The 14,438-nt window shown below is 36.3% G+C and overlaps 1 protein-coding gene across 1 annotated transcript; it reads left to right on the top strand.

Moving 5' to 3' along the window:
- Positions 1 to 507: 507 nt before the first annotated feature.
- LOC140340459 (neuronal pentraxin-2-like) lies at positions 508 to 13,819 on the top strand. The gene is made up of 5 exons (XM_072425675.1): positions 508 to 1,570; positions 6,292 to 6,490; positions 9,278 to 9,525; positions 10,501 to 10,680; positions 11,765 to 13,819. The coding sequence occupies exons 1-5, from the start codon at positions 728 to 730 to the stop codon at positions 11,972 to 11,974; spliced, it is 1,680 nt and encodes a 559-aa protein (XP_072281776.1). The 5' UTR covers positions 508 to 727; the 3' UTR covers positions 11,975 to 13,819.
- The last annotated feature ends 619 nt before the right edge of the window (positions 13,820 to 14,438 follow it).

Consider the following 14,438-nt stretch of genomic DNA (forward strand, 5'->3'; position numbering starts at 1 on the left):
AGAGATAAAGTAGTCCAGCATTAGAAGTACAGGTCCACTGTAATCAATAGAGAATAATTTTCTTCCATTCCTTCTAATATTGCTGTATCATGGTATACTACTAAATTGATTAATGATTACATATAAATTGTGATTTTTGGCAGTAAATCTTGGAATAAAGGCATAATGTGTAGTAATCTACATGTCATTATAAAATACTATTCTTTCAATTCTATCAAAACCTTTAAGATATATATATATTATGTATCCGGTATTTTATACTAGATCGCAGTTCCAGTATCTGGTGATAATTAAACCCAGCAGATTTATTTATACTGACTATCTTGAAGCGGTTCCAGGGCAATACTAGTTTACCAGGGCATCATCTCCCTAAAGTCCTCCTGAGTTTATTAGCTATGTTTAAAGTAAGTCTTTGATCTCCTCGTGTTGCATGTAGGACACTAAGATTGTAGGTGGGGCATCCTGAGGATTTAAGAACATTAGCCTTCCACCTAATACCATTTCCAGACCAGGCTGCTAGAACCAGGTAGATATGAAATAACAACAGAAGAGGATTTCATCATTACAGAGGGAGGTGACATCTGAAACACAGCCAATCAGACTTTTAAATCCCCTGAATGTCATTCAAGAATTAAGAAGGACAATTTAGGCATAGCAAGACAGAGAGGCAGTCAAAAAAGGGACAGAAATTCCATCTTCTACAAAGGAGTGTCTTCTTTGGCAAAACATGAAGCTTTTCTCGCTTTTTCTGACAGTCTTTAACTTCTTGGTACACTTATGTTGGGGGGAGTACTCTCTTCCAAAATTTGTCTGCACCCCGATGCCTCTGGATATGGATTGCCAATCTAACATGCAGCGTCATAGCTCTGGTGGAGGGGGGCATTGGGTGGGCATGCAGGAAGAAGCCAAAGAAACTATTCTTCACCTTCGTGAAACAGTGGTTCACCAAAAGGAGACTATTTTAGATCAAAGGGAGACCATTAGGGAACTGACTGTAAAACTAAGTCGTTGTGAGGGGTACCCTCATAGCAGAGTACATGAAGAGGGCTACAGTCATTCTTCTGAACATGGACAAGAAAGGGAACATGGACATGAAGAAACCTTTGGGCATGAAAGTAGCCATAACCATGAAAGTGGACATGGGCATGAAAGAGAGCATGGGCACAAAAGGGAACATGGTCATGAATGGGAAGAAGGACATGAACGAGAGCATGGTCATGAATGGGAACACCATGAGAGAGAACATGGACACAAAAGAGAGCATGGACACGAATATGAAGAAAGACACGAAAGAGACTATGGACATGAACGAGAGCATGGATATGAGCGAGAACATGGCCATGAGAGAGAACACCCTCACGGGCATGAAGATGTTCATGGACATATCAGAGACCATGAATATCATCATGTCAATCACCGGGAGTATCGGGAACAGCCATCCCATGACTCCTATCGCAAGCCAAGTGCACCACCAAACACAATGGAAGACCCACCAGAAGTGACAACACCTGGAATTCCCCAGATGGAAAGAATGCTGGAGTCACTAAAAGACAGACTGGAGCACTTACAGGTATTTACCTTTACATTTGTAAATTGTAAAACTGTATGTTGAGCTAAAACATTTGTTTTTACATTTGGATAGAGTGGAGATTAGAACTTCAATGCACATTTACTGCTGTCTGGAAATGATTCACTCTCTGTCTTTGTCACAAACGTTTGCCAGACAGGGAGTAGAAATGAAAGCCTAACAGCAACAAGGACAAAAAATAAAACATTCTGTTTAGTTTAGTAAGTGAAAATCAGTATTTTTTAATTAGGAGTAATTTACTACTCTAATGTTGCAATCAATGTCAGTGTTTTTCATCATCTCATTAATTTGTATTTTAACTAACATATTGAAAAGATTTGGTTTTTTTTATAACATCTGAAAGTCACCTTTGCATTATCCATGGGGACAAGGTTACTGGTTCATTTAACTTCCAACCCAACATACAGATTGAACTTTTGTTTGTTCCTGGCTGCTATCTTTGGCTGCCAGGAGCACAGCGAAATACCCAGTACTTTTTGGGACAGGTAGCATGTGACACTTTCCCCTTCTCCAATGTGATTTGTGTTTGTTAATTGGACACTTAGGTACCTATTGCTATTGCATCAAGGTAAGCAGAAACTTATCAGCAACGTGTGAGCTCCAGGTCATGACCCTCTGCTACCGAGAGCTGAAGGGAGCAAAAGGGCAAAACATGTTTACTTGTCCCTGTCACCTCATTTAATATAGAAGCACATGCTCCCTGCAAAAGTATTTTAATTCTTACCCATACCATTGCTTAACATGTATTCTGCATCTGTCTCAAGGGTTAGATGCCTAGTCCCACTTTGCATTTTAGGGTTCTCTCTGCTGCAGTCTTAATGACATAAGGAACCACAGCATGGAGGTGAGGACTGTGTACCTGACATATTCAGAAGTGTAGAGCATTCAGGCAGAAAAAAAGGATGGTTAAGTATTAAATAACTCGCAGGTAATGTGCCCTTATTTTTTATAATGAGTCAATAGGGTCCCAATAAATATCATTGTATTCGTTACCTGTATACCTCCAAGCTATTTAAAGCTTATAGAATATACTGGCTTATTTGACAATGACAATAGCAAGGATTACACCCTAAGTGCAGAAAACATTGGATGCTAATCCATTCTTTTATTCGATGGCTGTTGATTGGTTGTTGTAGGTTATTGTACCTTTATATTCGTCTTACTGTCATAAAAGAAGCCTGGCTATAATCAACTACATTTTTTTCCTCTGATTCATGCATATTTAAAATTGTCCCATAGTTTACAATTTCCTGTTGACCACAAGTATTATAGGACAGAATAATAAGCAAACCAATGGGGTATTTTTTGGCATACTTCTTTTATGGCTTTGGAAAAAGTGTGAATCTGTATATTAAGCCTTATCATATACATTTACTTTGCAGCTCAAATAATATAATCTGTTTCGAACTTCTGCACTTTTCATTCTTTTGTGCCTTTCTGATATAAACCAGGAAATAGTTTCTACAAAGGCATCAAAGGTTATAATGCAACAGGCAACTGAAATGTGTTGAGTTAAAGCATTAGTGCAGGATTAAAAAAAAATCAGGTAGTACATTTCTTAATTACATACACCTTTAAAAAAGGTCCTTACCCCATTTTGATCTATACAGGTAGTCCCCGAGTTACATACATGGGGATTGTAGGTTTGTTCTTAAGTTGAATTTGTATGTCCGAACATTATTTTAATAAATGCAATTAGGACAGATGTTTGTCTCAACATATTGTTAGGCAGCATAGTGTCAGTTATTGTCTAAAATCCTCACTGTGAGCTAATCACAAACAAAGCAAAAAAAAACTTTATGGAGCTTAGACATTCATTACCTTCATATTCATATACCACTTGCATATTTCCCAGTGTAGAATTTGGATAAACATGGTAGTTTTTTTAAAAGGTTACAAGGTTTTTTTTAAGGTAGGTTACAATGTTTTGGTGATATTCATTGAATAATTCATTCGTTTATTTATAGTTTACACATTTTCAAAAATGTAATGTTAAAACTTGCATAAAAAAACCTTTGTTTTACAAATAGACATTTAATGCATAATGCACCAATGACAAGTTATGTAGAAGCTTTTTACTTTGAGACTATCTCTTCTTTTATGAAATCTTTATTCCATCTGAACCGGGTAGCTGGATGAATGAGTCATGTCTCTCACTCATTTAGATGTAATGTACCTTAAGCTTCATCCTATAAGGTCTGTTAACTATAGGCTTCTTCAGTAAAGCAAACTAAGCTTTTAGAGCAGAATAGTTAAGCATTTTCTGTAGTATCCTATAATCTTTATCCTATTAAAGACCCAGCAAGTACAGAAAAATACTTGTTGATCTGCTAGAATTGGATCCGATTTCCGGCTTGTAGACTGGCTTTCAGACTTGTGCTGATTCTAAATTTGCCTAAAACCGATTTGGTCACAGGCATCAATGGTTTTCTACTATTACCAGTATACACTGTGAAATACCTAGAGAGCACAATCTGAGATGCTTAGTTATGCAAATATCAACATCAGCTTTCAAGGTTGAGAACTTTTTTTATCCTCTTATATACTGTTGGTAAGGAACATGGTTCATTACATTCGGGACTATCAGTAATGCATAGGAATCCCAGAGCTTGATTTATCTGAAAAAATATTTATATAACTGTGCACTTCTAGGGAAATTCTTTAGGGCTCTTGGAAACTGTATGTGAACCACTAGGTAGTTACTTTCCCTGTCTGATTAGGATTTAACATAATTAGAATGAATAGGCACAGATAAACTGTAATTGGCTGTATGATCTTAATCACTCAACAGTTCCATCTGTAAACAAGTGAAAAGAGTTTAACTTTTCTCTGAAGAACATCTTTTAACTGAGAAAGTTACGACACATAACTGGGCAACACATGCAATGGACAAATGCAAATGGAAAAATTGTATTATTTATTGGATTTATTTTTAGGGTAAATTATTATGATTTTTATTTATTTAATTTTATGTGTTTATTTCTATTATAAGCTTTTATTTACTTCTTGTTTTATGTTGCAAATAGACATTTATTACATAATGCTACATTGAAAAGATTAGGAAGCTGTTTTTTATTCAGAGACTATATAATTATTTCATTAAGACTCTTCTATATCTGAACAGACTAGATGGAGGGATGAGTTACTTCTCTGATTCATGAAGCTGTATGTAGAATTTGAGCTTCATCTAATAAACTCGTAACCACATGCTTCAAAAAAAAGGGTTAGTCTGATAAACATATGCAAAGCAGCCTAGAACCCATCCTATAGGAAGATTACAAAATAAATATTCATTGCTAACATCAGATATATCAAAATAACTAAAAATAAAACATTAAAAGATTGAATTTCAGTCATGGGACTGAACTTCCTGGTGCAGCCATCTCTAGAGCTGAATAACTACATATTAGAATAAATATTTAAAATCGTGTCATTCGGTTGTGTACATATTAGGCCTGTTTTTTTAAAGCTCTTAAAGGCTGGAGAGGATACACTTTCATCAGTGAAGCTGTGTGATCTAGCAAATCTGAAATGGATCTGGTCAAGAAATGAAAACATTTGCTAAGTAATAGCAAACTACTTTGAAGAAATCCATTCCAGGTTTGCTGGATCAACCAGCTTCACTGAAAAACGTGTACCCTGTCCAGCCTTGGAGAGCTGTAATAAATCAGGCCAATTGAGGAATGGTTCAGCCAGATTTAATGGCACCGGTGACAAAAATCTTTCTGTGTGTTTGGGTTTTATGAAGCTAATGGTCTGTTGAGAAGGGTTCTTCTCTGAACAAATGATTTTGTTTTGGTGGCCCAAAAGCGAGTTCCTTTATTCCTGATGAGACCAAATCTCCAAATAAATGTTGAGAATGAGGTTGATTTACTAAAGGAGTAGAGCATATTTACTTTACAATTTCATTTAGCATTATGATTCAGGTTAAATTTGTTTTGCACTTATTTGGGTATTCTTTTCAAAAGCGAATTTTCTTTCTGTTTCACCTTTTGCTGGCCTAAATAGGAGATTTGGTTGTTTGTTATAGCATTTGTTTTATTACACCTAGCGTCAGCTCTCAAATGTATTGTATACACACAATACATTATGTTTAATATGGTCTCAGCCTTTAAAACCCCAGAATGTTCTGTAAAACCAATGTCATGGGTACACCCAATATTTATTCTTACAATAAAAGATAAATATACATTAATATTGAACTATTTTATTTATTTAGGAGCGTTTGAAGACTATACAGTTTTATCTTAACAATGGGGTCCCAGCTTGCTCTACACTGCTAATGTTTAATGGTTGTTTTGTTGACGGAATGATGAGGAAAGTGTAATTTCTTCACTACCTAATGCCTCAATCCCCTGGCAGTCTGGGCTTTCCTCCATTGCCAGCATGTAGGTGGGTTCTCAGTGCCATACAGTGTTCGCATCTTATTCTTCTACTTGGGTGGATGAGTCTGACCCCTGTTACCATGCCTTAGAAACGATATTTGCTGAAGCAGTGAATATTATGAAGAAGCAGTGGCCTCTCTGGAGTTGGACATATATTCCCCCCATTGTGATCTCCAGCTCTCACTGTCAGACCTCTGCAGAGTGACCACTGCTGTTATTTCAAAAGTTCTTCACTTTGTTATAGTTTCCTTACCCTAAAATATGTCTTCAAGCTATAGCCTGCATTGGTTACTATGAGATATTATTGCTTCTTTTCAGAGAAACAGAAACTCTTCTCTCTTTTCAACTTCACTGAAAGATACCTTACAAAAGAAGATCAGTATCCTAGAACATCAAATCCATGAGAAACACAACAGCTCAGAACCGCATACTAAAGAACATGACCAAACACATGACCAAACACATGAAGACCTATCACGACACAAGATGGACACAACCATAAACAGCAATGAAAAGGGTAAGACTGGAGAAAAGGTGTTTAATGCTGAAAGATCACTAAATATCTAAATACATACTGTATATATTATATTAAAGGGCCAGTCCACTAAAACTGATATTTAGGTGTAGAATGGTCAACACTATATAGACTAAGTCCAGATAGGGCAGCAATCATAATGTCCTATTCCTCTACTGAAGCATACAGATCTTTTATAATTACAGTTTCCCCCTGAAACCATAGGAATTTTTCAGACAATCAAATACTTTAGATTACTCCAATAATAATAAAAAATATACTTTTTTTACATCAATAAAAACAATTGCAAAAACAGTTGTGCAGCAAAGTCAGAATAAATGAATCAGCAATAATCTCATGTGATGTTTATTCCAGAGCTCCCAAAGGTTCTGGATATATCAATATAATCTCTTCTAATAACAATATTCAATATTATTTATTCTTTATATCACCCAGAAGCTTTCATAAATTGACGCGTTTCAGAGACATTGTGCTGCTTTTTCAAGACATATGGGAGTCACATATTTTTTATTGTGCTAAATCAATAGAACCAACTTTTAAGTAAGCCCTTCATGACACCTCCTGCAACCCCTCTTTTAAGTTCTACTTGCCAGTTCTCATAAAAACGATACGAGATGGGACAGTATATGGAAGGAAAGGTTTTCACAGAAATGGAAAACTCTTCTCTCCCAATCCTCCAAAAGTAAACAGTTGTACAGGGAATGCCATATTCGGCAGAGTTTACGTTTGGAGGATTGGGACAGGAGAGTTTTCCATTTCTTTTCATACAATATACTGTCCTATATCTGAATAGGTATTATGAGAACTGGAGCTATTTTGATCTTGGATTTAAACTTGAAAATTGAGTGATCCAATTGAGTTCCAAAATTGAGTTTCAATCCAACATTACTATACTTGACATTAACAGGTATAGTAGGCTGCCAGATGCTTCCCTTTATTTTTTATACTGAATGCAATAATAAATAGTGGCGTCCCAAGACATTATTTAGTGATTTGCCACACCGAATCATTCAATGACCATCCAGTAACAAGAAGTATTGCAGGCCAAAATCCCCCATTCCCCCTCTTATCTATAGAACAGTACAAGCTATCTGCAGAAAGCTGATTTGTGTCCATTGTCCCCAAAATGATCAGTAATGATCATTTTGAATGACAACTAATTAAATATGTGCAAGGCATTGTTCTAAAGGAAGAAATATTTTTATTTAATGAATCTAAAATTTATAAAAATTACTATACTTGGTATTAAGTATTGATGGACTTGTGAAAAGTGATGATGACAATATAAGCTCTACAGGCTGAGCAATGGTGCTACAACAGTAGTTTTGTCTGTGTACTGTTGTAGTAGCGATGGCTCTATGACCTTGCCATTCAGACACATTGCCAGAAAAAAATGATTAAAAATATTAAATGAGAAGGTCCTTAACATCCTATAATAAAAATAATATAATAAAATAATATAAAATATATAATATAATATAATATAAAATAATATAATATAATAAAATAATAATAAAAGTCCTGCCCTTAAAATCCCATGGCAGTGAGTGGTAATGATGTTTGAGTGCTCACTTTTATTACTACAATTACATTATTAGAGCAGCAGCTTAAAACTGAGGATTCCTTCTTAAGTTCATTCCCAATAGGGCACTGCATGAATGCAAACAATGTGCAGAAATGTGTGAATTTAATGCAATGCACAAAACACAATGTCACCCTGAATGCATCTTGTTAAGTCACTGTGTTTTTAAAAGTGCTCCATCCAAATGCGCTGCATCTTCAAAAACGCAGTGCCTTGCCATAGTGGGAACATGTCCTCTAACATGACAAAATGCAACTTAAAGCTATGGAACTCACAAGAGCTAAAAAGAAACTCTGATTAGACACTGATATCTTCTTTAAGCAAATTCCAAACTAGCAAATTAGTAACATTATACAGTAGATGTGCATATAGCAAAGGGCTGGGGTTGTAAACTACAAGCCCGTTATAGCCCTCATAACAAAATAACGAAAGTTACTTTTGTTTTTAAAAATGAGACATGGACTGCCAGTTACCAAAATGGCTATTCTTACATAAATGTTGAATGCAGTGATCAGAAGTAGTTTATGGAAATCTAATAAAATCCATTGAAAAATCTAGTAATTCTGGATATTCAAGTAGTCAGCTGACCTTGTTTTGGACCTAACACAACCAACTGAGGCAACTCCCAATCATAAAACTGTTCCTACAGACTTGGGGACTTTTTTAGCCATGCAGTGTAAAACTGGAAGGTAAACTATAATAGCTGTTTAACACCTCTAGGCTGTTAAACTTTACATATAAGAAAAGCATTTAATGCATGAAAAGAAATCCCAGAGCCCCAATGGTTAGCTAAAGCTCAGAACAAGTACTCTTCTTTCAACAATGATGTCTGTCCCCGGTGGGACTGTAAAAATACAGCGGGGTTTACATAAATGCAGCTAAAAGAAAGGGAACCCTCAATTCTTCAAAAATACTTTGACCTTAATTTTAATACAATATTAAAAATGTCGGTGAACTAACATGTAAAACTTCTGTATATCTCTTCTGCACATCAGTAGCCACTGTAATTCTATGTCATGAAAAGTCAATTATCTACCACAACGGTTTAACTATTAACTAGACAGCAATTCATACTTGATTACTGAACAAAGAGTTAGAAATATCTCTACCTACTGTTGTATTTGATGATATTTGTTTAAGGCTGAATAACAAACCAGTTCTTCCTCATTCTTTATCCTATTCAACAGGACATAAAGCTGACAAGAAGTCCAATGACTTCAGAGTCAGTTTCCCTCTCAGAACAAATTACATGTATGCCAAAGTCAAAAGGACTCTTCACCATGAGATTTTCGCATTCACCATCTGCTTGTGGCTGAAGTCTAATTCATCTCCTGGTGTGGGAACGCCCTTCTCATACTCTGTTCCCGGCCAAGCCAATGAAGTGGTGCTTATCGAATGGGGCAACAACCCAATGGAATTGCTTATTAATGATAAGGTAATGTTAGGTTTCAAAAATGTAAAGAGATAAGGATACTAGGATGGATAAAAGTTTATAATCAACCTTTTACATTTTTCAACTAATGTACTTTTTTGGGAAAATTACTAAACTGCTCTATACAATACAACTGTTGTAAGTGGTGCTTACTTTGTAGATTTAGTGTCCTTTTTAGAGGAGCCACAAAGTGTTGATTTTTGTATAACATGAGGCTTTTGTCCAGTGTGCGTAAACCAAAGAATGGAGCAAAGAAATTTTCAAAAGAAGGCCAACAGTTTAGATTAAACCATCCCATGTGACCTCCTCCTGGCATTTGTAAGTCAACCTATAGGAGTGTGCATATCTTAGAAGGTGATTGTAACTATACTGACACACTGGGCCAAGAGAACCTCATAGGCGTGCATAAAGCATAAACTGAAAAAATCAAGTCCACATAAATTATAAAACAAGTGCAGAGAACATTGTAGCCTACTAGTGTCTGAGCTTGTCTTCAGTTCAGTGTTCCGGTGCCTGAGAAGGACCCTAAATCTTAAGCTATTACTATTACTATTACTAAAACAGTAAAATGATCAAGCGCTGTACATAGAGCACTTTTCAGTTTCTATGAGAAAACAAACAAGCAGTGTTGTGTCCTCTTCCATAATAAATAACAGAGGTCAATCTGAGTTGGTTGTTTAGTGATCTACCATTAGAATTTGCTAAATGGCCTTATCCCTTCCCACCATTCATGATCTACCTGCATTGCCTAGAGAAGTACAATGCCATCAATAGGTTGAAAATGTAAAGGAGGAAAGAAAAATATAAAAGAATTACCTTTAGGTTGTTTATACATGTCTAGTAGACCAAACTAATAATAATTTAGTCTAAATATATGACAGCAAATGTGTAGGAGTATTAACATGAACCCTACTTCTTGTAGTATAATTTGGTCTACAACATAAAATATCCTTATAATATCTTTTATTTTATATACAGGCTGCTACACTACCACTGGCCATCAATGATGCTAAGTGGCATCACATCTGTGTCACTTGGTCAACCAGAGATGGTGTTTGGGAATCTTATCTGGATGGTGTGAGGCGAGGAAATGGGGAAAACCTGGCTGCTTGGCATCCAATAAAGCCTGGTGGAGTTTTTGTCTTGGGACAGGAACAGGTATGAATATCACATTGAAAATGATGAAGCTGCTTTTAGAAATGAGGTGAAATTTGCCTATTTCACAGACAGGGGTTCAATGGCTGCTATCTAGGGGGCATCTACTGCTGGAACTGTGTTGTATGCCCACACTCAAGTAACTTTGCAAGGTACTTTCATTTACTAAAAGTACCCCAGGTAGTAATATTGTCCTGAGGACATTACAGGCAAAGATCAACTCAATGAACTTGGAGACACTTGCACAGGTAATTAATCAGCCCTTAGCCAGGTCCCTTTTTGCTGTTGAAGAACATCAGGTTGTGCAAGCACAAATAACCATTTGTTAGGACTATGTTGACCTTCATTCTCACCTGTAATTATCATTGTATGCATTCAGAGATACATTATATATATTAACATACCCTGACCCCCTTTCCACCCATGAAGTAAGCAGTTTAAAGCGCCTGCAAGAATAAAGTTGGGGTCCTACAAACTATTTTGCACTTACAGACAATTTGTTCTGAAGTTCTGTTGCTTTACCCAACCATTTAAAGCGGAACTAAAGTGGAAAAAAAAATCACACTTACCTTGAATCCCGCAGATCCATTGATGGCGCTGGGTCTTAGTGAGGAAAATGTCCCAGGCATGCTCAGAAAGAGCTTGCGTAGGTTTAGTGGGAGGCTCTGCACTCCCACTCAGTCTTGATTGCTGCGGCGATCAAGACTGGAAGGGAAGGTTCTATAGCCTTTTTTTTACAGGGTTGTCTACTTTTTTTATGTAAAGTAAACATTTTGAGTTTAGGTCTGCTTTAATAGAATATCTAAAGCTAATAAAAGGGCTTCATACAATGTCATGCAAAGTACATTCTAAACTATACAGTCTTAGCCTAGTGAATGAAGTGAAATTGTGATGACTAGATACTAGTATAAGTAAAAATTCATTTTAAAGTGGATCTGTTCCACTTTAGTAAAGTAATGTCAATGTCTACATTTATGGTTTCTATTAACAAGTACACTAAAGATCCATGACAGTCATCATTGTTGCACTGCTTTTTATATACAAGAGTTTACCCTGCATAAAACTAAACTGTCCTTCCATTAATTAGGACACATTGGGAGGAAGATTTGATGCTACCCAAGCCTTTGTAGGTGAAATCTCTGACTTTAACATGTGGAGCAATATCCTAACTCCAGGTGAGATCTACAAGTTGGCCACATGTGCAGCTCACTCCACCGGCGATGTCATAGAGTGGACGGAGTCTTCAATGGAGCTCCATGGGGGTGTGTCCAAACTCCCATTTAATTCTTGCCATTGACATGAGGGGTCCCTTTCCATACAGCATGCTCTGATAGGGGGCCCAGACATGGAATGGGCTTCCACCACCCCAAAGACTATTGCTTCATACGGAGTAGAAACCATTGTATGTCCAACTTTTCCTATTATCACTTTTTTAATTGTATTTGTGATTTAACCTACAGATTTGTTTTTTTAAATATTATGTAAAGGCTTCAAACAGATACAGGTTTTTATATTAGGGTAAAGCAATACAAAGTGCAATACAAACCAATTAGGTTTCAGCATAATCAAATCAGATCATCAAAGCAGACATTTGGATTAGTTGTTAAGGAGTGCAGCACTTTGAAAGTAGCTCTTTTCCTTATTAAATAAGCCTAATAAAATATTTTGTAGGTAAAATCCAGGTGCTAATTTATAGGTGTTGTGAATCATAGTCTGTTTATTCCAAATCAATGTATCTGAAAATATTTAGGGAAAAGAATGAGCATCCAGCTTTATCCTATAGGAGAACAAGCTATCTTGAAGTTGTATGTTTTGTTCCTGGAAAAGGTAAATATTTTACTTGAAGGGTCAATTGTTGGAAAAATCTTAAATGGATATATGATCATTATTGTATGAGGAGCCTCTATGATCTCAATGTTTCAAGGATCAGACCTCAGTTTATTAATAGGTTTAGGAGGGGGGGGGGGGGGTCATCTATATTGCACACAAGGCTCCAAATCAGAATGAGGGTCTCTGGTAGCCTCCTTAAAAATCTGTTTATACATATGGTGCACATTTATCATCACAGGGTTCTATAAATTTTTTTCATACAGTTTTTGATATGTAGAGTTATCTTGGATTATACAAGCATTAGCGATTCCTTACTGATATTGGGAAAAAAATCAGAGACTTGCATGTGTGCAATCATCACCCTGTGCGCAAACCTGCCTGGACTTTACCTGCCTGAAATTCTCTATAGTCAGAGCAAGGTACTTGTGATTTATCATGATTTGCACCCACAGCAGGTAGAAGGAGCATAGCTTTTCTAGTGTTACAACATTGAATGCAATCTATACTGCCATAACTTACAGCAGGATTTTGTCCCCTACACACTTTTCCAAGACAGGGAGCAGATATGTACCTACAAAATATGCATATTTCTCAGTTTGATGTTATATTTGTATGCACTGATCCTGGACAGAAAAATAGGAGAAGTCTTTGTCTATTGTTTAATGGTGCCGGCTGTGGAACTATCAGCTTGACTCTAGTAGCAACCTATATAGTCAATGATCCAGAGCACGGTTTTACTGGAAGCATCCAGGTCAATGACTCTAGGAATACTAGGATGAGAGTGAAAGTTCTGGAGCCTGCAACCAAGCAGCTATCAACTGCAGCTTCTATATTCCTGTCTTCAAATGTCCAAATTAAGGAAGATCATTGTAAATATTTGCTGCTTCTTTATACTGCATGGCCAAAGAAAGGCCATTTAAACTTTGACATTAAATAATACTAAGTATTTATGTTCAGCCTGTACATAAATGCTGCAGTCACCAGGCATAGTTTGCACTTTACATTTACTGATATGTTTTATGTGGATCCTTATTTTAGTATATTATGACTGTAGATATTATCTACAATTGTATGTGTTGTGTGTCTCTTGTATTTTGGAGGTTTTATCAGAGCAATTTTCAAGTTTAAATAACTTTTACCAGTTCTACATCAACTGGCTACCATCTTTGTGTATGTGCTGCATGGAGGAGGATTGTCCATGTACTGTATATTGTGCATATTTACTGCATTATTTTATGTTTTTGTGTGTTTTATTACTGTGCTTTAGCAACCTGTATTGCTGTGTTTGTTTAATACATGTGGATAACTTCTATTATTGTGACCTTCTTACAGTTTTTTTTTAAGTGTGCTGTTAACTTTTCTATATGAGATCCTGACAGCTTTCTGGTGACCAGTGTACCTATTTCTGTGCTAATTAGGCTTTAGCAGGAAGACATGCTGCAACAATACATATTCATCTAGATTTTATATGGCTTTTGGGAACAGAATAGCCGAAGCCTCACATAAACATCCAATGAATGACAGATCTTTTATGATAATTTCTAGTGACAGATAAACTAATGAGCATCATACACACAGCACCGTTCTCTTCTATGGAAAGGAGAGGGGGGACAACAAGCCAGAGACACCCACTGTGCTCTACCTCATAGGAGTGCAAATGGTCATTCATTAATCAGCCATGGTGGATTGATAAATAATGTTGGATGACCACTGTACACGCCAGTACTAGCCTTTTTGGCAACTATTATCTGACATATGTACATAGATTTCTGAAAACTAGAGCACAGCATCCAGGCTTGCAAATATCTGCAAAATTTCCACTCCATTGGACTTATTTATTATGGCATTGCAAAAGGCAATAGTTAAAAGAAAGCAATTAAATTGTAAGTATTCATAGGTAAATTAAAAGGTAAAAACTGACATCAGGTTGG

Source organism: Pyxicephalus adspersus, chromosome 11 (genome assembly GCF_032062135.1).
Source record: "Pyxicephalus adspersus chromosome 11, UCB_Pads_2.0, whole genome shotgun sequence".
Taxonomy (NCBI): Eukaryota; Metazoa; Chordata; class Amphibia; order Anura; family Pyxicephalidae; genus Pyxicephalus; species Pyxicephalus adspersus.